Below are 26,007 nucleotides of genomic sequence, written 5' to 3' on the forward strand. Positions count from 1 at the left end.
CTCGCTTCTGTAGTTTGTACACGTGAGAACTGATTCTGTAGGTTACCGTACTGCAAAAACAATAATCACACATAAGGAACTGACAACAAAAAATGTCTGAATTAGAGCAAGAAATCAACAATAAGACAAATGCAGCTTAAAGCCGCAATAGGTATTTTTTTAAATAAAAATAGTTTTCTTTTACATATTTGTTAAAGGAGCTGAATAATCTAAAATCAACTTTTTGAGATTTATAATTATGTCAAAAGTTACTCCCTGATTATAGACATAGTTGGAGTGTTGACTTCATTCTTTCATGCATGTTTGAGGAACCTGGGTGTTCATTTTGAACGGTAAAAATTTGGCTAACGAACTAGAAAAGTAATAAACTCCAATATCTGACAATTGTCTGCTTTTCTTTTAATGAGGCAGCAGTCTCATTAAGAGACTCTTTAAGGATTCTAAAAATTTTATTATGGTTCAAGTAAATATAAAACAAAAAAAGACACGAAAAAATTTCATCTGACTTTTTGAATAAATAAATTTTGTGGCCCACCACTAGTTTAGATTTGCCCGTTTTGGGCTTAGGTGGGGAATATTGATCTTCTACTGGTGTTTTTTTTTTTTTTTTTTGACAAATATAATAGAAAATGATTATGATCAAAGACATTTAATCACACACCAATAAACATAAAATATGCTCACTTAAAACTTGCAAAACAATAACCACACGTATTATTCTTAGAAAAAAAAGCTTTTTACTTCAAATACCAATATTTTTTCAGTAAGTATAAATAATGATTTACGATTGATTTCAATTTTGTACAAAAATAATACAATAAGAGGAGAGAGAGAAAGAGGAATCATGTCTTGAATGCCGATAACAGTCACATCAAACGACTACATGATGACCTAATAATATGAGCTGGAGACTGGGAGGGCCCACATGGGTCGAGTCGAGTCGCCCCGAAAGGGAAGCTTGATCAATTTTGGTCTGGATATGAACGCTCAACACGCCTTAATACTGTCACCGTAGGCGGTCGTTGGCGCGCGCCTCGCAGATTCCCCGCATTCCCGCGTGACCTTCACGCCACGGCTGTCACAACACCGCCGCTCTCTCATGTTTATGAAGACCTGCCGATGTTTTTCATTCTTCCCCGGCGGGAGGGGGAGGGCCACCTAACGGTGAGCCGCGGTTCATGACGAGGAGTTATTAACAATATTTGTCCTGTTTTACATCGCCGGCAGGAAGTGGGAGAGGAAATAAAGTCCGAGAGGAGGGGTGAGTCCCATTCCTTAAATTCACCTGAGCCTGGGAGCAAACAAGAGCCGGAGGTTTCAACAATGGGCTGCGTTCAAAGTGTAAAAAAAAACAACAAAAAAAAACCTAAATCAGTTTGGCGTATCGTTACAAATCTACTTTTTTTTTGGTTTTGTTATTTTATCAACAGTTTACAACAGCTGTTTAGTGCATATTCCTTTTCCAGCCTCCAAGTGTGTGGAGTTTTGTGCAGAATCCAGTTATACAAAGCATTGCATAGTCCTTTTGAGATTGTCAAAGTCTTTTCAAATCACAGTATACACAAGGAACGACTTCATGCGATCATTTGCGGTACAGTAAACTGAAGGTGAACAGATACAAACATGGAAGACTCCTTAAAAAAAAAACAGTAAGAAATGTATGCACGAGATCAATAGTGGTCGTTGTGATTGTCACGCGTGCAGACAAGGCGTCCCCCTCGTCCTCTCTGTCTTTAATGTCTTGACTTTAATGTCGTCGCCCCAAATCCCTCCAACAGGGTCCTCAAAATAGTTCATTCTGGTGCTTTTGTTCCTTTAAGTGACAACTTGGGATGACTTTTTTTTTTTAACCGAATACTGTTTTCTAAGATTTGAGTTTGAATCATAAACATCCTTGATCATTCACGCGCAGCAGACTCGGTACTCCCCCCTGCCCCCCTCCCCTCCGTGTTTGTTGACCAGCTTGTTGTCCAGCGTGCGCGCGCCTGCGAGTCCATTAGCAGTTGTCATGCTAACCCGGGAGAGAGGGTGGAAAAATGCGCTCCGGTTGCCGGGCAGTGGGGAAGACGGTTGGACGCTCTCACCAAGCTGGAAGAGGACACTGGGAAAGAAAAGCAGAGAGAAGTCAGGCAAAGTAAAAACCTGCGTTGCATAAAGCACAGATGCATTCTGGGTATATTCCGGAGGACGCGATCAGTTTTGTTGTCAGATTACTACGGGCTTGTCAACGGTTCACGAGGTCACTGCACTCCTTTATTTCCAGCTTCACAAACAAACAGTCAAATAAAGTCAGCTCAATGATAACCTACAACTTAAACACAGAGAGGAAAAATAATAACTAAACAAGGCAGAAATAACGAGTTTCAGCTGCACTTGTCATTCTGCCGCATCCACACACGCCCACAAGATGGCAGCAAACATAGTGAGAAACATGAGGATGGTTATCATTATTATTTAGTTATTTTTTGTGACTAGGTTTATTTGAAATATAATATTTTATTTATTTATTTGTGCAATATTATGGACTACGTCTTGCGTTTGTAGCATTCAGCAATGCCAACTTGAGCCTCATTTCACTTCATATTTCTTTCTTTCTTTCTCTATTTATTTCTTCACTGTCCAATTTTAAAATTTGTCTGAAAACTTAAATTTCCTCATTGGCCTTCAACCCAAATGAGACTTGCCTTTACTTAACTTTTATTGGTATTGATCTTATTTATTTGTCATATTGTGTTTTGAATGTAGTTTTTACTTTATTATACCTTTGTTCCTTTATTTTTCTGCTTTATTTTATTTATCTTTAATGTCCAACACTTGTTTCAGCTGTGGCTGCTGTTTCAAAAGCATTTTATAAATAAAGTCGACGATAACAATGATGATGGTGATGATGATGATGATTAATTCAGTTATTTATTAGGCTTCTTAAACTGCGACCTGAGTCTGAAATCCATCCCCTAAACATAGATGGGGAGCTGGTATAACAATAAAGTTATTTGATTCCTTGAAGTTCTTATTCTCAGTAATAATGATAATAACAATAATGCAGTTAACTCCGTAACTTTTTTAGTTTCTGTAAAAACTGACTGAATTTATACCATGTTTCAAATATATTTGGCATTAGGCGTTAAAAGCTGGAACAAACAGCATCCTCTACATGTAGCAGCACATCTGATGAAAGTGCATGAAAAGCCCTTTAAAGATAAAGCCAACTTTCATTTAAGCAGCATAAACTCAAACACACAACATGTTTATTTTGCACAAAAAAAAATGCACTCAGAGCAAATGTTTTCATGAAATCCCCTGTAATTCACCTAATTCACAGCCACAGTCGTACGGTTAAAGGTCAACGTAAGCATGATAAAAGCATCTGTAATGTTTTTTTTGAGTTAACCAGAGATTGAAGGTTAATTAGTGCTCCATGCTTCCTGTTTAGCTGGAGTGTAAATATGACGTGACACTCTCCTATTTATGCTGCGGCTGTAAATATGGCCCATTATTCTTGGTCGAACTCTTCAAAACAGGAAAGACAAGAGATCATGTCGTTTAAGTTGTGGATCAGCAAAAGTGCTGCTCAGTTAAACTTGACAATGTACAAAGTCAATTTGTTAAGAACAATCATAAGTGTGAGAATTAGGACTAAATGAGGACCAAAGTTGATCCTGCCACTATGAAAAGGGAGAAAAATGGAAGAAAAGGGAAAATCATAATTTATTCGATTATTTATGCACTTTTTTCTCATCAATAGTTAGCATCAGTTTTGTTGTTGAATCTTAAGCGTAAGCAGAGAGAATCTGTTGCTCATCGTTTCATGGCATCATGCTGTCTATTTTAGCCACACAAAGCTTTTTAAAATGGATTCCAAGAGGATTCATATTTCAGCTTATTTAGCTAAAAACTAAATAAACTGAAACATTTATTTACAGGATATAGTATTATTCTGTTACTGACATTACCTGGCTGCGGGTAATATTACATTGCTAGAAAAGTAATATTTTTATAATGTTAAACCTGCAGAGGACGAAGAAGTGAAAGAGACGGTCGGCCCTCAAGGCGACGTTTAAGAAACATCAACCAAAAAAGTTATCTTTACTCACCAAAAATCTGTTTTTTTGTTTTCATTTTCGTCATGTTTTTCCATTATTGGTTAAAGTCACTGAGTTTTCCTGCTTTTGCCTTAAACAGCCCTCCCACCTCAGCCTGCCACACCTGACCAAATACATTCCCCATTCCTCTTCCCCTTGGCTCTGAAAAGCCTGTTTCCACTCTCTCTGCCCCTTCAGGACTGTTTGAGGGATTTATTTTTCACCTGCCTCTCCATGGAGACGGCTGACCCCGGCGTGACCCCGCGGCCGGCAAACAGCCTCACCTGATAAAAGCTGACCTGCAGCCAACACCTGAGTCATTAGAAGCGGCGCGCGCTCCGAGCGGAGGGCTGCGGGTAAATACTGGGTGCTATAAAGCCCGGCTCGTTTAATAAAACGGAGGTTTGGTCCAAATCACTTCCTGATAAGAAAATCCCTGACTTTTCTGGTGATTGTTCAATAAATAACATGCCGTAATGCTGAATAAGCAGGAAGCAAAGATTTCTGAGGCTCTTTTTTTTTTGGTTCTAGTTGTTTAAAAAAAAAAAAAAAGAGTAAAAATAATCTACTTACGTAGAAGTAAGCTAATTGTAAATATTTTTGTGTTTGTGTCTTTTTTCTTTTTTTGAAAATGTTTCACATGCAACAATAATTATTTTTTTTAAATTACTGAATAAAACATCTAATCTAAAACTCACAGGCTAATTTTTTTGTGACAATCAATTGTCACAAATCAGCACAATTTTTTAATTTGGAGCTCCATTTCTTTTTTTTTGTGTGTGAATGTGAGGTTTTTATTCACAACTTTAAAAAATAAGTTAAATTGCATTTTATTTTAACTAGACGTTCTCGTCTCTGTTTACTGTACTTCCAAAAATGCTCTACACGACACATCACGTTTTATGTATCTTTCACAAAAGAGAACGGCACCGACTCTCTGTGCCTCCATCATCATCCTCATCATCATCAGTCAGTGGAGAGCGAGCGCTCTGCCTCAGCGTGGGAAATTGAGCATGTTAACACACCGTGGACAACATTTCAGGCTAGAGCGATCACAAGAGAGCAGGGAGAAGTAGGAAAGAGGAAGCGGCGTAATTACCAAAAGGATCAAGAAGAAGAAGAAGAAAAACTTCACCGCCGCCCTCCTCCACTCACTTCATTTCACCTGCAGCCACACTGTAAGCACGCAGGAAAGCAGAGCCGTGATTAACAGCTCTTCATTTCCTGATGGCAGCAGCGGTGAAGATGAAAGTGGAGGAGAGGCAGAGACTGATTGGACAGTCACAGGAAAGGTGATGAAAGTGTCCTACCCATGCATCCATCTAGTCTGTTTGGTCTGGGACTGTCTGAGCATCAGCTCCAAACAGGAAGCGGAAAGGGTTAGTGTGCACGGCTACACACCCTGGGCTAAAAAGTGATTGGCTTTGAGTTGGATTTCACTCATTGAAGCTGAACTGATAAAATAAAGTATTTACCCAGGAGATACCCCCGAGTTGCACCATCTTGTTTACAGGAGCGTCCTAACACGACAAGGAATTAAACAGGTCAACAGAAAATTATGGCACACACACACAGTCTCTCTCTTTCTACCTGGCTGTATTTAGGGATGGTTTTTTTAAAGGAATATACAGCAAATTTCGCTGTGATTCTAATACAATCAGAATGAGAATCAGAGAGAGGGCAGAGGGGGATCTAACTGCGGTCTGAGAGGCAAACGAGGGGACTCACCGTCTTGCTGGAGGACATGGAGCTGAGGGTGCTGATGCTGTTGGCATCTGTGACCATGGATGGGGGGAAACGGGACGGGTGAGAGTACTGCGGGGGCTCTTGTTTGTGCGAATACACTGCATGAGAGAGAAAAAAGAAAGAAGGAAAAATCTGTTGTGTGAAATCCAGCTTCTATTTGCAGAAATATTTACATTTTCTCTGACAGAGATGTACCAGAACTATGTAATTTGTAGGATTTGTTTTTAAATATATGGTCTCGTGATATTATTATTTTTTTCCCCTTTACAGTTTGTTTGTTTCAATTGTTATTGATAAAGCAGCAGTATGCAACTTTTCCATGGTTTTTACAAATTGGTTCAAATTGCCATTGTGTTGTGACAGCGCTAATGTCAATATATTGATCATCTGTGGAAAAACTGGAGTGTTTCTGCCTTCCTCCTGACGTCATCTGAACAAATACAACGCTCAGTCAGAAACACCCAATCAGAGGCAGGGGGAGGAGCTTATCGTTGTCAATCATCTTCATGATTGTCAGCACTTGAAATACTTTCGACTTTCAGATTAAGTAAATCTCAGAAAGTCAATTATCTGAATTGTGACAAATTTTAAACTTTTCAAACTCCTTGTTTGTAAAGTTGAAAAATTTTTCTTGTTTGTTCAAGAACATTTTTAAGTCATAGTGTTTTTTGGTGGAAATTTACTCCTCCACTTTAATTTCTTTTTTCTATCTACCATCTACACACCACCGCAGCTACGAGGAGGGAAAAGGAGAAGCTACAACATTATGAACTATAAAACCCGGAGCAGAAGTTACCATTGATACAGCTTTGCCTTCATGGGTTCTGCTTTGAATTTCAACCAACTCAACACAAGCTAATAGTGCTAGTAGTCACGAAAAAACAAACAAAACAACAATGAATGATGATTTAACAGGTAGGCACGAGGAGAGCAGAGTTACTGACTGTGAGAGTGTGTGACGGTGGCCATGAAGGGCTGCTGGCTCATGTGGCTGGGCGACTGCTGCATCACGCTCGCCTGGTGGGGGCTGTGGAGCTGCTGGGAGAACTGTACCGGCTGGAGAGCGGCGAGGCTCCCCGCCACGCTGTTGATCACCGGCACCGTCTGGGCCTGCGACGTGCTCAAACCTGACCACAAACACCTCGCGTTAGATCCTGGAGACCGTTTTCGGACGAACAGCTGTTTTTCCTGCGAGACTTACTCTGCGCTATTGCCATGACTCCTGTCAGAGGCATTAGTAGGTTCTGCGGCTGCTGGTGGCCGTGGTGGGAACTGTGGATGTTGGTCAGCGTGCTGACCGGAGGAAGTCCTCCGCCCGACCCTGAAATCTGCGGACGGGAGACGAGGGAAATGAAATCAAGCTTTTACTGCTGCGTTATTTGCTTTCAGCTGAACGCGGCACTCAGCGAAGAGAGGTCGAGCGCCTTCCTGTGTAAATCCATGTCCAAAGCGAGCCAGATGTTGCCTGCTGAGCAAACAGCGGGTTCAAAATGTTGACTCAGTTTGGATTCTTTGGTCCGGCATTTTTTTCGTGTAAACCGCTCAAACGCGACGCACGAGAGGACGTCCTAAACAAAACAGTAAAAGATTTGAAGAAACAGATATGAGAGCAAACGGTTCAGTGGGTTTACTGGATCCTCCTCTAGACTGGGGTTTTATTCATTTGAATATGACTCATTTCACAACCACAAAGGGACAAAAAAAGAAAAACCAAACCGACAGACCATCACGGCACAATGTTGGCACTCATTTCACACAAACCAAGTCAGAAAGGCGGAAGTGTCCTAACAGGGAAGTTTGGTCAGCTCAAACACAGGCCAACAATTTAAAGTCTGAGATAGACTTGTTTGGGTCTGATGGATTGGATTTTTTCAGCTTTTCCACGCGGTATCTGAAAGTGACAGAGGAATGTTTAGGGTTTTTTTTTTTGCTTTGATTTTCTGGATCCGGTTATTTGTTTGCTGCCTGACGTCGATCCATGAATTATTCCGGCAAGAAGTTGCTCCTAATCTCAAGAAATGAAGAAATGTCTACACTTACACAGTTGAGCTGTTTTAAGTTAAACTGTAGGTGTGTCACTAAAAAACAATTTGCTCTCTTCTAGACTGATTTCTGAAGAGCTCAAAAACTGTTTCAGACTTTAGGCCATCGTATTCTAGGAACAAAGTTATTCCCAAAAACTGAAGTTTTAGAAAACAATAAAAAGTAGGATGCTGGGTTTCTCAGATTTGACCTCAGATCTTCAATCTTTCTTAAAGTTACAGGGACTTTTAAAGTCAATAAGTTTTCCACATATTTGCTAAAACTGTCGCTGTTCTGACGGTATAACACGATACAGATAAAAAACATTAGCTCAATGTGGTGCCACTGCCATTTGCAGAAATACACCGCTCCTGGTCAAAAACATCCAATCAGAGCCAGGAGGAGGAGCTTAGTGCTGTAAATCAATTTCTTCACTTGAAACTCCATCTCCTTTTCTGGGTCACTTCTTTTTCTTTCTTTTTTTTTTTGAAAGCATGCTGTCACGGTCAGATGAAAGGTTGCATCTAGATGTGTAAAAAAGCTACTAAAGTAGTCCGAAGGAAAAGTCTGGAAGCTCTTCAGGAATCCTGGACTGGTTGGTCAAGACCACTTTGAAAGGTGATTAAGAAGTTTACCTTCTCATGAGCAAGATATAATAAAATTAGGGATGTTTTGAAAGCATGTTATTACATATGATGGCAGATTATCGAGCACGATCAAATGGTGCTGTCATTCCTCCACCTTTGGCTTCTCTTTGCTCGGCATTTAATCAATAAGAACAGAACGTTTCATTGTGCTGTTTGTTGGCAGAGCGACCGGCGTGCCTGCCTGTCTGCTCGGGTGAAGGCTGCCTGCTCGGACGCTGCCGCTCACACAGAGCTGCACAATGTGAGAATTGTTGGCGTAGGGTCCGTGGGAGAGCAGGGCTCAGGGTTTCCGCTGAACGCACGCCATGCCTTATCTAATCTGCGGCCACGGAGGGAGGGTCCAGGTGTGCTCACTCACCATCTTGGCGTCAGGCGACAGCAGGCTGTGGCTGTGGTCCAGTCCTCCCGGGGACACCTGCTGCAGCACCGACTGGCTGCTGCTGCTGTGGTGACTGATGGCGGTGGAGGAGGAGACTTCGCCAGGGCCTTGGCTGTAACGCACTGGCGGGAGAGAGAAAAACACAGACACACACAAAATCCATTAAACATGTGTGGAAATATTTGTCAATATTCTCCTAGTGTCAAAAACCTCCACAAAGTCACATTTCCATTCAGTAAGAAATGAAATTGAAATCACATGTGAATAAGCTTGTTCATGGATTGAGTCAATAAAAATTGTGCCAGCAATGGATGTAAACAGTTAGATCAGATATGTTCATAACTCGGCCTTGGCGTTGGAGCTCATCATCTTTCAGAGGAGACATCGGCATCTTATTCAGGTGTTGGAGTGACAGCAGCACTGAGAGCAGCTACTGAACGCTGCATTTTCACAGAAGAGCTACAGATCCAACACATTTGAATGACACACAACTTTTTATGGTGGAGCAAGCGGCATATTGTCCGGAAAAAAATCCTCAACAAAAATAAACCATCATCCTCCTACTTCCTGTCGTCCTCTTTGTCATTTTTGCCAGCAGTATTTGACTTGTGTGATGTAAAAAAAAAAGTGTTTCCATATGACTGAAAAACCACGTCATCCTAGTGCAAAAAATTTACCAAGTTTGTTGTTTAATTGGTGTGTTTCCATGAAGCAAATTAATTTCCATAATTTCAAATTATGCAATTTTATGGGTGATGGAAACACAGCTTCATGCACCCTGCAGTATACTCTCATGATGCATTTACTCTCATGATGATTTAAGAAAGAGAGTTACAGCTGCAGCCACGGCTGTGTTGCTCTTTGACTCAGACCGAGTAGGACAAAGCAAACACACACACACGCGCACGCATACAGACACACACTGACTGACCTGTCCACTGCTGCTATCTATGCAGCTAAGCCAAGGTCATTCTCTGTGTGCACGCACTCACAAGACCACAACTTCCAGTAGACTCCATGATTAGCACACGGTCACTGCCGCTGTTGCTGCTGATGTCCTTCATTACGTCAGTGAAAAGGTTCACCGGTGGTTTAGGAAATGCTAACATTCAGTGTAAAGGTTGCTAAGTGTTCCCAAGCCCTCTAGGTATTTCACATTTTCTCATTTTACAACAAAAAAGGGTAAAAAAAAAGCGATATACTTTGGATTTAGAGCGAAACAAATTAATTCAGAATTGCGAAGCAGAAAGATATGTGAACATCATTTTCGATTTTCTGCACAGAAAGGATCTGAAAAGTTTGCCGTACATTTGTATTCACTTCCAGAGCAACCAAACGTTAGCAGGAATCATTAAAGTAAAAATCTGTCAACTTGTGTGTCATTATATCCTGGTGTAAGTCCAGCTGTGTTGTTTAACCAGAAGACATTAGTGGACAAACGGCATCGTGAAGATCAACAGATGCGGTTATTTCTGACCCATGTTGACATGGGAACTACTAATCACACTCTTCTTAAATCTGGGCTAAAAGAAGCCATTGTTGGAAAAGATGGATCCAAAGTCCAATCTACACTTTTCTCTAACTCGGGTTGTCCAAGTCATTTATATTTTAAACCACATCTGAATTACGAATGTCCTTAAAAATCCTATTGTGGAAGTATATAATAATAAAATTACCCTATGTATTGGCAAAAGTACCTTATTAATAAATAGCTGTGTCTGCGTTCAATGAATTCTTCTTAAAGGGGCAGTATTGTTTGCTTTCCAGGCCCATAGCACAGTCATGTAACTATGTTACCTTCAGTTGTTATAAAAGTGTTAAACATTACTTATAAGAAATCTGACTTTGCAATTTAACACCTTAAAATTGGGCTCTGTCTCTTTAACAAGCTCCTGCTCTCGCCAACACTCCACCTTCAGCACCTCACCACAACAGTTTTCATCCATCAAGCCTTTAATTTTTTTTAAATTAAAGGCACATTTTTTTGAGAGGAAGTTCACATGATAAGCTCAGTCGATGCTCAGTTCCACCAGCTGTTTGCTGATTGCTGCTGCCGCTAGTCTGGAGAAGCTGGGAGGGGAAGGAGCGGTGGAGGAGTGAGGTTGAACTATGTTTTTGAGGAGGGAACAACATTATAATTTGATGTGAAGCTGAAAAAAAAATTAATTAAATAACATTGAACATAGTGATGTTATTTGGCAGTAGATTGATAAAAAGCTGCTTTAATTTGACTGATAAAATAATATCTAAGAACACAGCTGTTATCTTGAAGGTTTTATTTATGCGGCTCTCTAGAGTCTAAAGGGCTGCATAAAAAGTTACATTGGGCCAGACATGAGACTGGGGCAGAGTTCACCTTCTGGCAGGACAATGACCCTACAAGCAGATTTAGATCAAACCATACTCGGGTGTTAGAATGGACTAATCAAAGTACAGCCCTAAATCTCGCTGTGAATATGAGGTAAAACTTGATATAACTGATTTAATCTAGTGTGCATTAAAGGCGGCTCATGGAGGTTGAACACCAATGCATGGCATGTTGAAAGCATCATGCTCCTTCCGGGTTTTAATTTTACACGTTTTTGTGATGTTTTCACATAAAATACATTTAAAATGTTTCAAAATGTAGAACAGTCCAAGGTAGGGATAGGCAATAAATCAACAACAATCGATATATTCAGTAAGTAGACTAGTCACTGAACCCTGATCCAGAATCGCACAGCATTCTGGGTGATGTAGGCAGAGGAAATGCTTCAGCCGCTCAACCTCTCACGGCTAGCTAATCGACATCTGTGACATCAACTAACTCATCCACTTTTTGGTTACCTAGCAACAGCCTGTTGATTAACTTGAGCAGCAACAGTTTCAGGTTTTCCCACCGTGTCTCAAAGCTGCTTAAAATTTAAAACCAAGGAAGGTCACATTACCAGTTTGGCAGTATTAGAGATATTTAAAACAAAAAATGAATCAATAATTATTGATATTGACAATTATTAACATCGACTGTTATGATTATATTGTGATAGGTTTTCAGCCATATCGTCCAGCCCTAGTTCGAGGGTTATGGAAACCTTTGTATATGGAAGTTAAATATAATCGCTCCTGGGACTATTAAGACAGGATGGAAGAAGAAAAATAAAGTTTGTCGCACAAACTAGTTAAAATAAGGATAACTTGCACCATTAACAGAATTCACATACTTACATCGCTACAGAGAAAAAATGTGTAATACAAACACTAAAGCCAAAGTCTGGACTTCTAGCTGTCTCTCAAAGAATGCTAACCCAACCCCTAAATACCCCCAACACACACACAAACACACCCATGCACGCACCCACACACACAACTGACAATCTAATACCTGTTTGCTGATGCAGACCCCCAGCCCTCCACCCCCTGATACCAACAGAGCAAACATTACACAATTACAAGCAATGTCAAACACATTCTTATCCTGTGGTCTCAGCCTCACACGGACAGGGAGAGCGTCCCCTCCCTCAGTGACAATCCAGAGACAGACTCTGTTTGCACTCAGATCTCCCATCTTCCCCCACAGCACCCTCCGTCCCTGACCCGGGTGTGACAGCCGCAGCGCCCAGTCGAAGTCGGTCTGACATGACAGCAAGTATTGATATACAGCCGGTTTTGAGATAAAAGAAAGAAAGAAAGAAAAGAAAACAGGGAGAGGCACTGACACGAAAGGTGAGCAATGAGGGAGGCATTGATTTCCTAATGAAGGCTGCTGGAAATTGGAGCAGGATGTGAGCAACATTGTGTGAGTGTAGTTTGCCATATTATTGTTCAAATCGAGGACATTCAGTCATATTTAATACATTTGAATAAGAGTTCTGATGAGGCTCATTTATCAGATTAAATTTAAAAATTAAAATCCTTACAGCAGGTACTAAATATACTTTTTGCTAAGGCTATATTTCTATATCAAAAATGTTTTTTTGTTTTTTTTTAATTTGTCTGTGCTCTTCTAATTTTAATGTTGTGTTTTATTAACAAGTGGAAAATCGTAATTATTAACTTTTCAAAAATATTCTAATTCATTGAACAGGTCTCTATGTAATAAAATAAATAATGCGTTTGGCACCAATAATCTTGACTCAATATGGAAAGAGAGAAGGTAAAGATACAACTTAAACAACCTTAGCAAAGAACATGGTTGTTTGTGAGCATAAAGTTTATCACGTCAGATATCTGTATTGTCTGATTTGTTTATTTTTCTGAATGTTTTGTCTGTACCAAACAACTATGTCCAATGAAATGATTTAGGTGGCTTGTTTTAGCTTTCTTTCAGCTCTGACATGAGTAGCATTAGCTATCAATGCCGAATATCATATTGTAGGAAACCTTTGTGCAGATTTATCAGTGATCTGCTGTCTCTGTCTGCTTCAGAGTAATAATATTGGGCCAGAATGGAACAAAAATTACATCTTTATAAATATTTTCAGAATTGTATTTTTTCTATTATTGTTAAAAGCCATTAATTATTGTAAATTCAGACAAATGAGCTTGCAACAAAAAGCTTTTAGATTTATGGGTGGTTCTCAAGGTTACTACTCTCAGTCAATCATTCTCCTTCACTCCTTCTTAGTGGAGAAATCTGCAAATAGATCTTCAGTTCAAGACTTCATAATCAAGTTCGAGACTTCGCCGGAGTAGAAGATGGGCTGAGAATTGACGCCTAAGTTTGGTAACTTAAGAATGTTAAAAATGTTACATGTTAAGCTAACATGTAACATGGTCATTCCTTCTTGACACTATTTTATCCTGCCGCATTTCTTGATTTCTCTTATGGAAACAAGCCTGCACAGACCTGAGACAGAGAAAGCTTGTGGATATGATGTTAGATGCAGTTTAGGCAGCTTTTATTTATAAAAAACCATCAAGTGTAGATAATTCAAATCTGTCCTGCATCACATCGTCCTGTCTTAACCTGAAGCTCTTTAGGGTTTCTGTTCAAAAGGAAAAAAAACATCCCAAGTGTATCAAACATTTTATTTTACTATCAGAGCAAAAGTAAACACATTTATACCAACCATGCCTCTGATAGTTCCCAGCTCTCACTTTGAATATAGATATGGCCACTGCGCCGTATTTCAAGGCCTAAAGTGCCTATTCTCCATTTTGTTCAGCCGACAGACTTCATATTGTCTCCTGCGACATACTATCAACCCCACAAATACCCGCCGTGCCTTGTAAACACGGCCGCGGAACAATAAAGCAGTCCATTGGACTCGTGACCCCCATTGCGACACAATGGAGGAGGACTCATAAAAAGTCAGTTATCTCGGAGCTGGGCGACCTCTTTAAGTGTCAGAGGGAGTAAAGGATGCTATTCAGGGCGGTTTTGTTTCTTTGGATTTGGCAGGAATTTGAGCGGCAAGGACCTCAGATTGAGTTTTCACAACTCAAAACTTTGCTAGTTTTCTAAAAAGAAATAAGAAAAGAAAAAGGAAAAGCTAATCTTGTTGGGAGTTTCCTGAGTGGCTTTGAGAGTTGTAAAAATCGCAAGTTTTTGGTGCAGTTGCGCAAACAAGAAATAAAAACTTGTGCTAGCTCGCTGAGAGCAAGGGGAGGGCGAGAATCCCAGAAGGGGAGTGGTAGCTTGGGATCTTCGACCGGTTTAAAAGGCCCACGCTCTCTGTGTGACCCGTGTAATATCAAAGCCTGCCTCCCCAACCCCAGGCTGTGGCCATTGTGGAGGCGCTGCATACGACGGACCTCCTGGGTCTTTGCAGGACGTATCCGGTCTCCTCTTTGTGGCACTCTGGGGGAGCCGACACAGGAAAGCGCAAAGTCGGGCAATCTTTTCTGAGTGTGTATGCTTGTTTTCAGCCAGCCTGAGGTGAAAGCAGAAAGCTGGGCAGCCCACTCACCCACTCACTACTGTGTCTGATCTGGAACTTCTGAGTCTGCTGCTTTTCTAAAAAAAAAAACACCCAGCTTCCACAGCACAGCTTCAGTTTCCTGATAATCTTAAGTGAAAAATTAAATATCATTGACTGTCAGTAAAAGGCGTTTTTTTAAAACCTCGGGTTTAAAACATACATTTATTTATTCTTTGTTCATTAAATGCACAAAAGCCAAAAATTCTCACTTTTTTCCATTTGTAAACATGTCATCCAACAACATATTCTTAAAACTGTTTTTAAAAGCACAACAAAAAGAACTGGTATGAATAAATAGGGACAATATTAACATTTTCTTATTTTGTGTGAGACTCAGATCTCCTGCACTTTTTCTCTATAGAAATTGTGATACACTCTGTGAAATCAGATGGGCCTCCTTGTTCGGACAGCATCTCACCTGTCCACATTATATGGCCAACTGAAATGATTGTATTGTACCATAATTAGATGTGAGCGAGATTACATGTAGCTGGATATGAACCTGAACATATGTTTGGATTTCTCAGGAAAAGAAAGGAATTATTTGAAGTTAATTTAGACCAACTTGGAGTTGGCTGAGTACAAATTAGGCCTGTTTGTGTCCTTTAGTGCATTGGCATTACCTTCATTGTAAATTGCTGCAACAGAATAGAATCAAATACAATAGAATCAAACCAAGCACAACCAAACTGAACCAACCCAAATCGAACTGAATTAAATTGAATTTTAATTCTTACAAAGAAAACTAGAATCTGCCTAAAGGCTCCTGCTGTGGCTGGTTTTTGTCAGTTCAAATCTTCATTAGTTTGTAACCCAATTTTGTACATAGCTTCTTCCATTACATAATCATATTCACACTTTTACTTGTACTGTTATTGTTAATGTCATTATTGTCACTTGCAATGGAGGTATTATTAGTAGAAGCAGTATGGTTGCTGTATTTAGTCAAGCTTCTTTCCAGAAAACCGAGAGTAATGGCCGTGCAGATTGATTTCAGCTCGATTCAAAACATCCTGACAGCTCCTTTATTTACCCTAAAATGTAGTGTGCAGTAATTTGTCCTTACCTTAAGGATGTTTCAAACCCAACACAAACAAAAAAGTCATCTTGAGTTTCCAGCAGCTTTGAAACTTTCGTAAAGAAAGGTGAAATTGATGCATTGTCTGCACAACACATCTCATACCCCAAAAAAGGACCAGAAAATTATTTAACTGTACTTTACTGCACATAAAGTTTCCCAAAGGGACAAAGCTCTACGAAAACACTTCTGGATGAAAGACGTGATGCAAAAATGGAAACTAAAAGCTTCTTTTCCTATCTAAAAAAAACTCCTCATCGACTGGTGAGGGCCTTCGCTGGACAACCTAACTGTAAATTCTTATACAGGATTTCAAAAAAAAAAAAAAAAAAGAGAAAACGGACAAAAGTGGATTCTAATGGAGCCAAGTGGTATAAAAAGATATAAAAACCCAAAAGGTATTTAAAGAAAATAGTTGCACATGAATACTAAACAGTGTTTCAAGGGAGTTCAAACTGACGCACATACTTTCTGCGAAGCTGGCTATGCAGAAACAAATGTTGGTTGTCCTTTAAAGGCCATCAAGAGACATTGACGTCTTTGCACTTTTTGTAGGGCAAAAGTAAAAACACTGGTTGATAGCTTAACTTACCCTCACAGGTGAATGCGTTTGAAGATGGGACTTAGCAGTAGACTTCTAGCAGTAGAAGCAAATGTTATTTGGAGAATAAAGGGTAAATCCCACACAGGAGCCGAACACTGCCAGCTAATCTATCCGTAGGATCAGTTTCTGTTGCTATAGCAAGAAAAAAAAAGTTCACCACTAAAAATGCACGTCACACTGTTTGACCGTCCATCCAGTTGTGACCGACTGATCAGTGAAGCAAAACAGAATCAATAAAAACTCCCAGAGTGAGAGGAGTATGCCTGAAATGACCCAGGAGTGACCTCTCACGTATGACTGAAGGTGAGCATAGGAGGAAAGAGTGAGGAGGGTGGAGGGGTGAGCTGGCTTTCTCTACAGGCAAAGAAGAAGTGGTGATCAGTCCTGTCTGGCCAGAAAGGAGCCAATACCTCGGCGGACAGCTCCTGCTGCTCCGAGTCTGCGACCAGCCTCAACAGCAAGGCCCGGCGGAGACAAATGAACCCTATGTTACAATCACTGCAGTCCTCTAATACACCACAGACAATGGAAGCCCCTGCTGAGGCAGAGTATAGAGGGCTGAAGTCAGAGGAGCCCCCTTATCAAGGACCCGGGAGATGTAGCAGCAAAGGATTTTAATTGTCCATTAAGCGTGCATTATACAGGCCGTGCCCTGGCAACGCAATGAGACCGCCCGCCGGGACGCTATTGTCAGTTTGGAGCTGACGCTGAAAAATAGCTGATGGTGTCGGCGGGATGCCAGCGGGACACCTTGTAAGCACCTCTTTGTGGGTCTACCACCAACCTTTCCCCTTCTGCTGGACAGCCTCACTGTCGACCCTTTCCAGCGCAACGCAGCCTCAGGTCATCGCCTGGTCAGGTGTTCAAGTGAGCCACAACAAGAAAAAAAAAAAAAAGACAAACGCAAACAGACGGTCCAGAAGTGGGACCAGTTTATTCAAAGGTAAAAGAGCAAGCCAAGGCAAACAGTTTGTGTTCCCTTCAAAGGTGGCCACATGTTCGAACACGAGAGGACAACAATGGGCTCTGAGTGCGGCTCTCAAATCTCACTTTTATGGCAGGTGAGTGATGGCGCAGGGGGCATAAAGCTCCGCGGGCCCTATCAGGTTGGTTTTATATCGTAATGGTGGGCTTGGTCAATACTAATTACTCCAAATGCAAACATCTGATTGGGGTGAAATGGTCGGCGGAACAGCGCGCGGCGTCTCCCCGTTCGACAACCAAGAGGAGAAGCCACGGAAACCACAACACATCTCACGTCGAGGTGTTCTGGATCTGTCCGTCCACCCCAACTCCCCCAAACCCACTCCTCCCTGTCCCTGGCCTGACCCTGGCCTGTCACAGGATTGCTGCCCTTTGTGTCATGCCTCTCCATGCTGACTTTGGAGTGGAGATTGCAGGTACAATGTGGATTGTTCTCAGTGTGTTTTCAAAGATCAGAATAACAATGGCATTTACTCAGTTCACTCACGGTCATTGATCATCCAGGCCTCTTTCTCTGCCTCCCTGATCACATCAAGTCTGCCTTGGAAAACCTTTTTTTTTCTGGAAAGTTTTGCTCTAAGGGAAACTGAAACTAAAATGTCACATGGACAAATACATCACCTTGCATTTTTAACACAAACTTTGATGCATTTTATGAGAATTTTAGCATTCTGGCCAGAGGTTTGGTCTCAACTTTCATCCACTTGTCACTGACATGACTTGTGGCAAACATTAGACTGGACTTCTTAGACTTTTCCATAAAGGCCAGATTTTAAGAGTGTACAACTATTAGTTTTTGTGTCTACCTGTAGACTTCTTTTCTGCTTCTCCTACCTCTCAGTTTGGACGGACAGCCCTGTCACAACAACCTCTTTTTGTAGGGACCAAAACTCAGTGAACAGTTCAGTTTCACAGAATTGATTCCTCTAGAATTCGTTTAGATGTATCAGAATAAAGGGGGATTAACACATGTAGATTACTTTTATGGTAGAAATGGTTGAAAACCATGTTTTCTCTTCACAATGACAGACCAAGATTATGTTGGTCCATCATATAAAATACATCCTAAAACATTTGTGATTGCTCAGCCACGAAATATAAAAGTCGTTTGCATTGACCGTTTCAGCAGATGTCTCTGATCTCCGGGTGGATTCTTACTTGGAGGGGACACGCTGGTCTGGGGATGATGCGGCGAGCTATGCGACAGCAGTGGGTTGATGCCGTGCGACGGTGCAGTGATGGCGTCCATCGCCAGCTTTTGCCTGAAGGCTTCCTCCTTACGTCTGTTGGCAAACCAGTTATAAACTCTGACTTCAGTGACCAGGTTAGAGCCGAGTCCCTGAGCTTTGGAAGGGGAGACTCCTCTCTGAAGACACTCGGCTCTGCGGGAAACGAGGTAGAAGATGTTAAAGATGCACCGCAGAGTCTTTCGTCGGAGAGTTGTGTTTTTCTACCTGTTGCACTCCTCCACCAGAGCCTCCCTCTCCTCTTTGCTGGGGTTCTTCTGCCGCTCGTAGGCCTGGTACAGGATTTGCTGAGACGCAGGCCCCCATTTGAAACGGTTGCGCCTCATTTTCTTACTCAGGGGCTCAGTGCCAACCTCTTCGCTCGACTGACCCATACCTGGGCCGGACATGTTGAACTCCGGGTAGAAAAAGGCCGGATCCTGGCTGCCTTTGTCTGACATGCTGCCCATAGAAGCTTGAGTGGCCTGGTTGAACTCTGCAAAAATAATGAGAGATCATTCAAAACACATTTTTTAAGCATTTTATTTAATTTTATTTTACTTGTTGCCATGGTCAATTCAGGACATTTGCAGACTTTTCAACTACCCGAGCGCAACGAGATGTTGCTGAATTGACGGTATAATTACACAAATAGGAATTATGAAAACACGCAAATTCTGGAAAAAAAAAAAATCTAATTTTTTGCTGAAACGTATTTGCGCTTGGATGAAGAGGTTTTTCGGCTGTATCAAAATTAGTGTGTTTGGAAAGCTGCAGAGGAAATATGTTTTTGCATAACGTAATGACAAAAAGAAAAAGAAGACGACATGCAGTAGTTGGAGGATCATGTTGCCAAATGTTTTTTTAATGACTTGTCATATGAACAAACTTAATAATAGAAACACCTTTTTTTTTTTTACATTAGCAGAATATCAACCAGGTTTTACTGCCACAAAGAGAACTTTATGCTGCAAATGGGGTGCCACCCTAGAATGGGCGCCAAATCAATGGCTGAGAAAATATCTCTAGTCACCTTTTTCTGCATTAAACAGATGTTTGTGAATTAGTAAATGATAAAATCAATAACAGAGGCGTGCCCCTCCAGTGAGCGCCCCTTTGAGAACCAGCTGAGGTTATCTGGTGAGAAATGGCACCTGCTTTCTGTCTGCATCCACCTGAGAAAGTACATAGTAGCGTCCATAGCAGAATGTAAGCATATACTAAACATAATCCAGTACGAGAAGCTCATAGTGTAACAGCTTTGAGTAAAGAAGTGCCACTGTTTTCTGGTTTTACAGTATAAACACAGAATTTTTTTTTTTTATCAGAAGCAGAGTACAGCGAAATGGATGCATAATAATATTACATGAAGCATTCATTTTCTTTTATATGGTTTTCATATATAGACATAAGCATAAGTAGAAGATACTCGCCGTGGTAGTCTTCAATCCCAGCATTAAATCGCCGTTATGCTAGTAAGATTAATGAGTGGTGTGCATTAAGTTTCCACAGCCTGACTGTTTGAAATCAGAACAAGTTAATGTGCAGCTTTTGTACACAAGAAAAAAGTGTAGCAACCTCCTTTCAGCCAGCTGACAGACAGCTAGAAGGAAAATTTGTTGTCCAGACATTTTCTCTCAAAAGCACTTTCAACTTAATGAATAGAATAGAATAGAAGAATAGAATAGTATTTATTGTCATTGAACAGGATTCAACGAAATTTCTATTGCAACTCCCGAGCAAAAAGTCAAATATATACAATATTAAATAAACAAACACACAATAATAATAATAATATATACAACTAAAATTAACTAAAGGCACTCAACCACACCAAAGAAGAAGCAGATGAAAGCTAAGTACAGGCTTCATGAAGTTATTAACGGTGTAAATTACACATAATTAAATCATCTAGTGCATCTGAACCAGGTCACACTTAAGACCGATTTTAAAATAACTAGTTGATTCTGGAGAGGATAATCAAGCTTTTCACCTTTTCACACGTTTCTGCTCATCTTCACTGAAGACATAAAAAAAACTATTAGTGAACTCGGCATTAGTTCATTCTGTCTAGAGCAGAATAAAATTCTGTTCTTGAAAACGTATCGACTGAAAACTGTTTGAATTAAAGACATATCTTTCTAAATACAAATGTAACATTAGCAGATGATATTGTGAAGCTCGGAGAGGTACGATGTGAACCTCTTGCCATCTTCTGTCAGGTGCTGCCTTTAGGGTTCTCTGAGTCTCAGCATCTTTCACTGCGTCTATGAAGTGTCTCTGGACTTTTTCTCTTCTCTTCATCTTTGTTTCCAGTTCATGCAACTCCACAGGTTTTGATTACAAGCCAGTTTTTTAATATATTATTTTTATTTTTAGTCACTACTGCATAGCGGATAATTGGAAATATTGATGCCAAGTCAGTATCAGCATTGGTTTTACTTCTGATTTGTAGGCTCTCCACTATGTATAAAAAATTATTTTGTTTTTATTTGCTTTCAAAATATTTTTTTTCTGTTGATACTGTTTGTCATATTAATGTTATAAAATAATGGCCTACATAATATTTTGCCGTAAGTGATTTTGGCAAAAAACAAAAAATTATTTTAAAAAAATATATATACTAAGGTCGTTATTTTAGGAAGGTGATGATGTGTAAAGCATTTTGTAGACACCTGTAAACTTTCTCCAAATTCTGTCACAGGTTTGATCAAGCTAAAGGAAAGACCAAAAAACATCTAAATGTCAGAAATTTGATATGTGAAACTTCAAAAATGATCAGTATCAGTTATCAGTATCGGAAATCAGTATCTGTGATACTGGCCCTACGTTTACTTGGTATGAGATCGATACCAAAATATACATTTTAGCACCTCTGCTTTCACTGAGGTTAGTGGAAATATAGAGTTGTCCGTTCAGAAATATTTACAACAGCTATAAAATAACAAGGCCAGTAATGCATGGGAATGAAAGGAGCCACTTCCTCACTGAAGTTAGCATCCAAATAGCCTGCCTAGCTACTGCAGCATATAGTTAAACTAAACAGTAGCATGTTATACTCCACATGCTACTTTGAAAAACATCAGTGTAAATTTATATTTACATCTGTGTACTTTACTTTAAATATTTCAATATCACCAAACATTAATATGCTTAAAGTCTCAATTATTAATAAAAGCAAGGAAGACGTGATATGTCGTCCGTAAAATAAATTCAATTCAATTCAATGATTTGAAGGAACTTTATTAAGATAAAAAAGGGTTTCAAAACGTTTCAAAGTCTACAAGAACAAGCTTTCTCCAGGTATTTGACATTTAACGCAGCACTGCCCCTCCCCTGCCTGTTGTTGCCACTGATGGCTGGCCCACGCTTTCTCACACTGACTGTTTATAAATGTTTTCTCATAAAAATCAAAGACAGCCACAATTTGGAACAACAGAAAAAACTACATTTATCAAACTTATTCAGGCAATGGTTTAAGATGTCTGCTAAGATACTGACTGCAGACTGTGTCGGAGCAGGTGGCCCAACTAATTGACCAGCTAATATTGTCTATTAAAATCACAGAGTATTACATATGTTCACATTTTCTTCCAAGGCAGTGCTAAATCAGAAGAATTGCACCATGTTATTCATTCTTTCTGACATTTAATAACAAATAACAATTTTATAATCACTTCAGTGACTCTTCATGCCATATTTTGTTGATGCCTCCTGTTAACTATAATATAAGTAGAATTTTTTACCCAGAATGCACAAGTGTTTATTACAACCTCATGCAACCTAGAGCTCATTGGACACCAGCAGGATTAAAGAGAGTAGGCCTGTCACAACAAGCATTAAATCAATTAACAGCAAGATAAATTATAATCTAGTTGGAGGCATTAAAGAGACACTCCCCTTTAATATAATTGAAAACCCTCCATTTTGAAAAACACAGCAAATATTTGACACCTGCAAAAAAATATTTAGTTATAACTTTTCTTTAACAGTACCTTCCACTTTTTCCTTATCAAGCTTAATGAGTAATATTTTATAAAATGCAAATTTGATCCCAGAGACTCCATAATTCATTTTCATTATTGTTGTTTTTTATTTTAGACATCTAAAATGTTTTCCAGGTGAAGTGTTAAAATGTTTATTAAAAATACAAAAGCTTTTCTGATCTTGTTGTATCAGTTGAAAACGGTCTCAAAATAAAATAATTCCTGGTACAATTAATTGTCCAGCAGAACTTGTCGTGGCGGCAGGCCTAAACGTGAGCCGTGCTGCAGACACCCGAACAAAAAGCTGCACGCTGCTTGTCGGCCGCATGGCCACAAATCTAAAACTGGAAGCTGTGAGAAACTCAAATATTAACTTACGTCGGAGAATTTCCCGCTGCTTCCTGACGTACCAGGTGTAGAGGGCCGCTCGCTTCTGCGTCTTCATGGGCGTCCCTTTGTTGAGGTGCTGGGAGAGGTGAGACTGGTTAAGCCCCGTGATGTCCACCACCTCCCGCTGGGGGATGTTGTGCTGCTGCATGTAACCTTTGATCATACGAGCCGCCCGCCATGGGTCCTCGCTGGCAAGCAGAAAGCAAACTTCAGTTCAGGCATCGACGGTAAAATTTCAAGCTTTTGTTACAGACTATAAAAATATATATATATATATATATATAATATATATATAAAGTCGACAAAAATGTATCCATTTTGATTATTGCAAAAACACAGCTTCTTTGTTTTGCAAGAAGATGAAAGGAGTTTGCAGCCATTATGAGTCATTTTATCGCTGAAGCACACATTCCAGCGGCTGTAAATATTTTCAAAGGTTAGTTCAAGTGGATTCACAGAGGTTGAGAAACTGGGACTATTTGCCTTATACCAATGTAAGGTTTAGACGAATATTCTAACAGAACCTAAGCAAATTTTTTTCAGTCTTAATATTTTTTTTTTTCAAATTTTGAGTCAAAAATCAGGTATAACTTCATAAATAATTCAGATGTTTGTCAGAATTCCTTGACATGAAACAACAGTTTTATAATATTAGCCTGAGATCACAGGCTAATTTCCATAAGTTCAATCTAGACACACGTACACAAAAAAGAAATGTTCAAAGAAAAAAAGTTTCTAATTCAACATTAAATTCTTACCTGGTATAAACTCAGATTTGCCAGACTCTCTCTCTGTAAGGAATAGTGGCCTGGTAATCAAACAGTAACCGGGGCAGACAGGCAGACAGACAGACGGACGGACGGACATCAGCGATTATAAAGCAGATCTGCTCTCCACTGTTTGTTTTAGAGAATGTGGAGGTCTGGCGTTTAAAGTGTAGCTGGTGAAGTGGGGAGATGTTAGTTTATAACTTTTGACAATGAATAACCAGAATCTCTCCGTTCACTCTAATCACACGCCACTGTGTGTCTTCCAGTTGATGATTTATAGAATAAAATTAATAATAACTGAACTACACGTGGGTTTAGTTGTGATATTTGTCCCCACGCATCCTGCTCGTTTCAAACACTTTTATTTGTGTTGTAGCAATGTGCCAAAAAACAAAACAAAAAGCAGTCATCTGCAGGAACTTGAAGGCGCCATTTATTTGGGTTAAACGACATAAAGATACAATTCACAATATATTGTAATAATAAAACCGGATCCAGCTGTACGAAGCAATTTCATCATAATTTCAATAATACTGTCCAATTCAGCTAATTTAATGTACCAAGTGGAAACAAAGTTATGTCTATACAAGGATCAAATCATCAAATATTAGCTTTGCAAAGTGAGAGGAGAGATTTATTTGTTTGAAATGGATCAGCTTTTCACACACTGGGTTGATTCTCAGTTTGAAACTTTTGATAATATTGTTGGGACTTTTTCTCTTTTTTTTGTTATCATGATTGGTTTTATTCCCTTCTTCCAATCAAAACTGAATGATTTGTTGAATTGTTTCATTTATTCATTTTTATTTTTGTTTAAAGGTAAGATTTTTATTTTTTTATTGTGTGTCTTGACACTTTATGAATAAAATAAAATAATTGGAAGTAATAATAATAATAATAATAATAATAATAATAATAATAATAATAATAATAATAATGACAGTAATGCGTTGCTAGTACTTGTTTGCTTTCTCCTGTTTGTTGCCGGCTTTTCTTTTTCTGTTTTTTATCTCTGAGAGGTGGAGTATAGTTAATTATAAATAGATCTTAGTTCAGCTGATATTTTCCAAAGGCAAAGAAATAATCTATTTGGATAATTAGTAACCAAAAAAGAAGCGTGGCGGGTTGTTTTAAATGTGTAAACACAGAAAAGACATTAGTGTCAGGAGAACCGGGCCCTGCTCCTCTGTTCAGGTCCAGTTTCCAACCCCTCAAAATGAACCTAAAGCAAGTGGGATTTTTGTTTCGTCGCCATTTTATCCGTATAGCGCAATTTGAAAAAAAATTGCGCTATAATTGAAAACAAATTCAAAACTTTAAATGATAAAAAAAATAAATAAATAAACTCACGCTAACATGCGGTCCACCTCTGCCCGCTGCTCCGCGGCCTCCTCCGTGTTGAGCGACTGGAGCTCCTTGAGGATCGGCGGGGTGTCGTAGTCGTCCCCGTCCTCGGAGCCCTCGTCCCCGGACAGCTTGCCCTTGCCGTGTCCGTTGGTGAGCGTGTGGAAGACGGGCTTGGAGTCCGCGTCGGCGCCGTTCGGCTTGCCGGGGGACACGGGCAGGCTCTCCAGTTTGACCCCGAAACCCTGCGGCGGCGGACTCGGGTCCATGTCGTCCAGGGCCTGGATGAGGACGTCTTTGGTGACGCCTGAGTCCAGCAGGGCGCTGAGGAGCTCCTGCTGCAGGGACGTCAGCTTCGAGACCATTTTGGAGAACATCAAAAACACGACATAAGCACCGCGAGGAAGGACGGAGGGCAATTAAACGACGGGGGAAGAGAAAAAGAGATAGAGGTGGGAATGGGGGGGAAGGGGGCAAGGAGAAAACTTTTAAATAAATAAATAAAGTTCCAGGAGTCCGGAGCTGTCGGGAGGGCGGGGGAGTTTCTGTCCGCGCGACAGACACCTGCTCCGCGAGGCTGCTTCACTCACTTCCCTGTTGGCGGGGAGGATGGAGCCGCTTTGCCATGATGCTTTCTGCGCGCAGGGGGATATAAAACATGGTAATGAGTGGGCCGGCTGATGTAAATCCGCCGCTCCGGACAGAGCTGGACGTGTTTACACTGCCGCTCCGCTGCTTTTATTGGCTCCCCTTATCGGCAAAACTTTGGTGGACTTCGGACCCTGTTGCAGCCTCTGCGCCATAAAGCGTTTTAAAGGAAGGGCGAACTGCACATATTCACGGTTTTAT

The 26,007-nt window shown here is 40.3% G+C and overlaps 1 protein-coding gene across 2 annotated transcripts; it reads right to left on the reverse strand.

Moving 5' to 3' along the window:
• Window positions 1-1,805: 1,805 nt before the first annotated feature.
• hnf1ba (HNF1 homeobox Ba) lies at window positions 1,806-25,839 on the reverse strand. Of its 2 annotated transcripts, XM_055045541.1 has the most exons (10): window positions 25,165-25,839; window positions 23,033-23,232; window positions 18,897-19,164; window positions 18,601-18,824; window positions 8,856-8,998; window positions 7,030-7,156; window positions 6,773-6,955; window positions 5,811-5,926; window positions 5,558-5,602; window positions 1,806-2,101 (listed from the first exon to the last, which is right to left on the reverse strand). In XM_055045541.1, exons 1-10 carry the CDS (start codon window positions 25,533-25,535, stop codon window positions 2,081-2,083), a joined length of 1,698 nt encoding a protein of 565 aa, XP_054901516.1. In that variant the 5' UTR covers window positions 25,536-25,839; the 3' UTR covers window positions 1,806-2,080. The 2 variants fall into 2 exon arrangements, with proteins under 2 accessions (XP_054901516.1, XP_054901517.1); XM_055045542.1 differs by lacking the exon at window positions 5,558-5,602.
• Between the last annotated feature and the right edge of the window lie 168 nt (window positions 25,840-26,007).

The sequence above is a fragment of the Poeciliopsis prolifica genome, unplaced genomic scaffold, assembly GCF_027474105.1.
Source record: "Poeciliopsis prolifica strain line A6 unplaced genomic scaffold, Auburn_PproV2 SCAFFOLD022, whole genome shotgun sequence".
NCBI classification, from domain to species: Eukaryota; Metazoa; Chordata; class Actinopteri; order Cyprinodontiformes; family Poeciliidae; genus Poeciliopsis; species Poeciliopsis prolifica.

What these genes read in the sequence shown, in the direction of transcription:
- hnf1ba (XM_055045541.1), bottom strand. Translation starts at nt 25,535, where the DNA reads ATGTTCTCCAAAATGGTCTCGAAGCTGACGTCCCTGCAGCAGGAGCTC. An exon ending in CTGGTGGAGGAGTGCAACAG is followed by an intron (nt 18,825 to 18,896) that starts GTAGAAAAACAC and finishes CGTTTCCCGCAG; the next exon opens with AGCCGAGTGTCTTCAGAGAG. An exon ending in CCATGTCCTCCAGCAAGACG is followed by an intron (nt 5,603 to 5,810) that starts GTGAGTCCCCTC and finishes TTGTCGTGTTAG; the next exon opens with GACGCTCCTGTAAACAAGAT.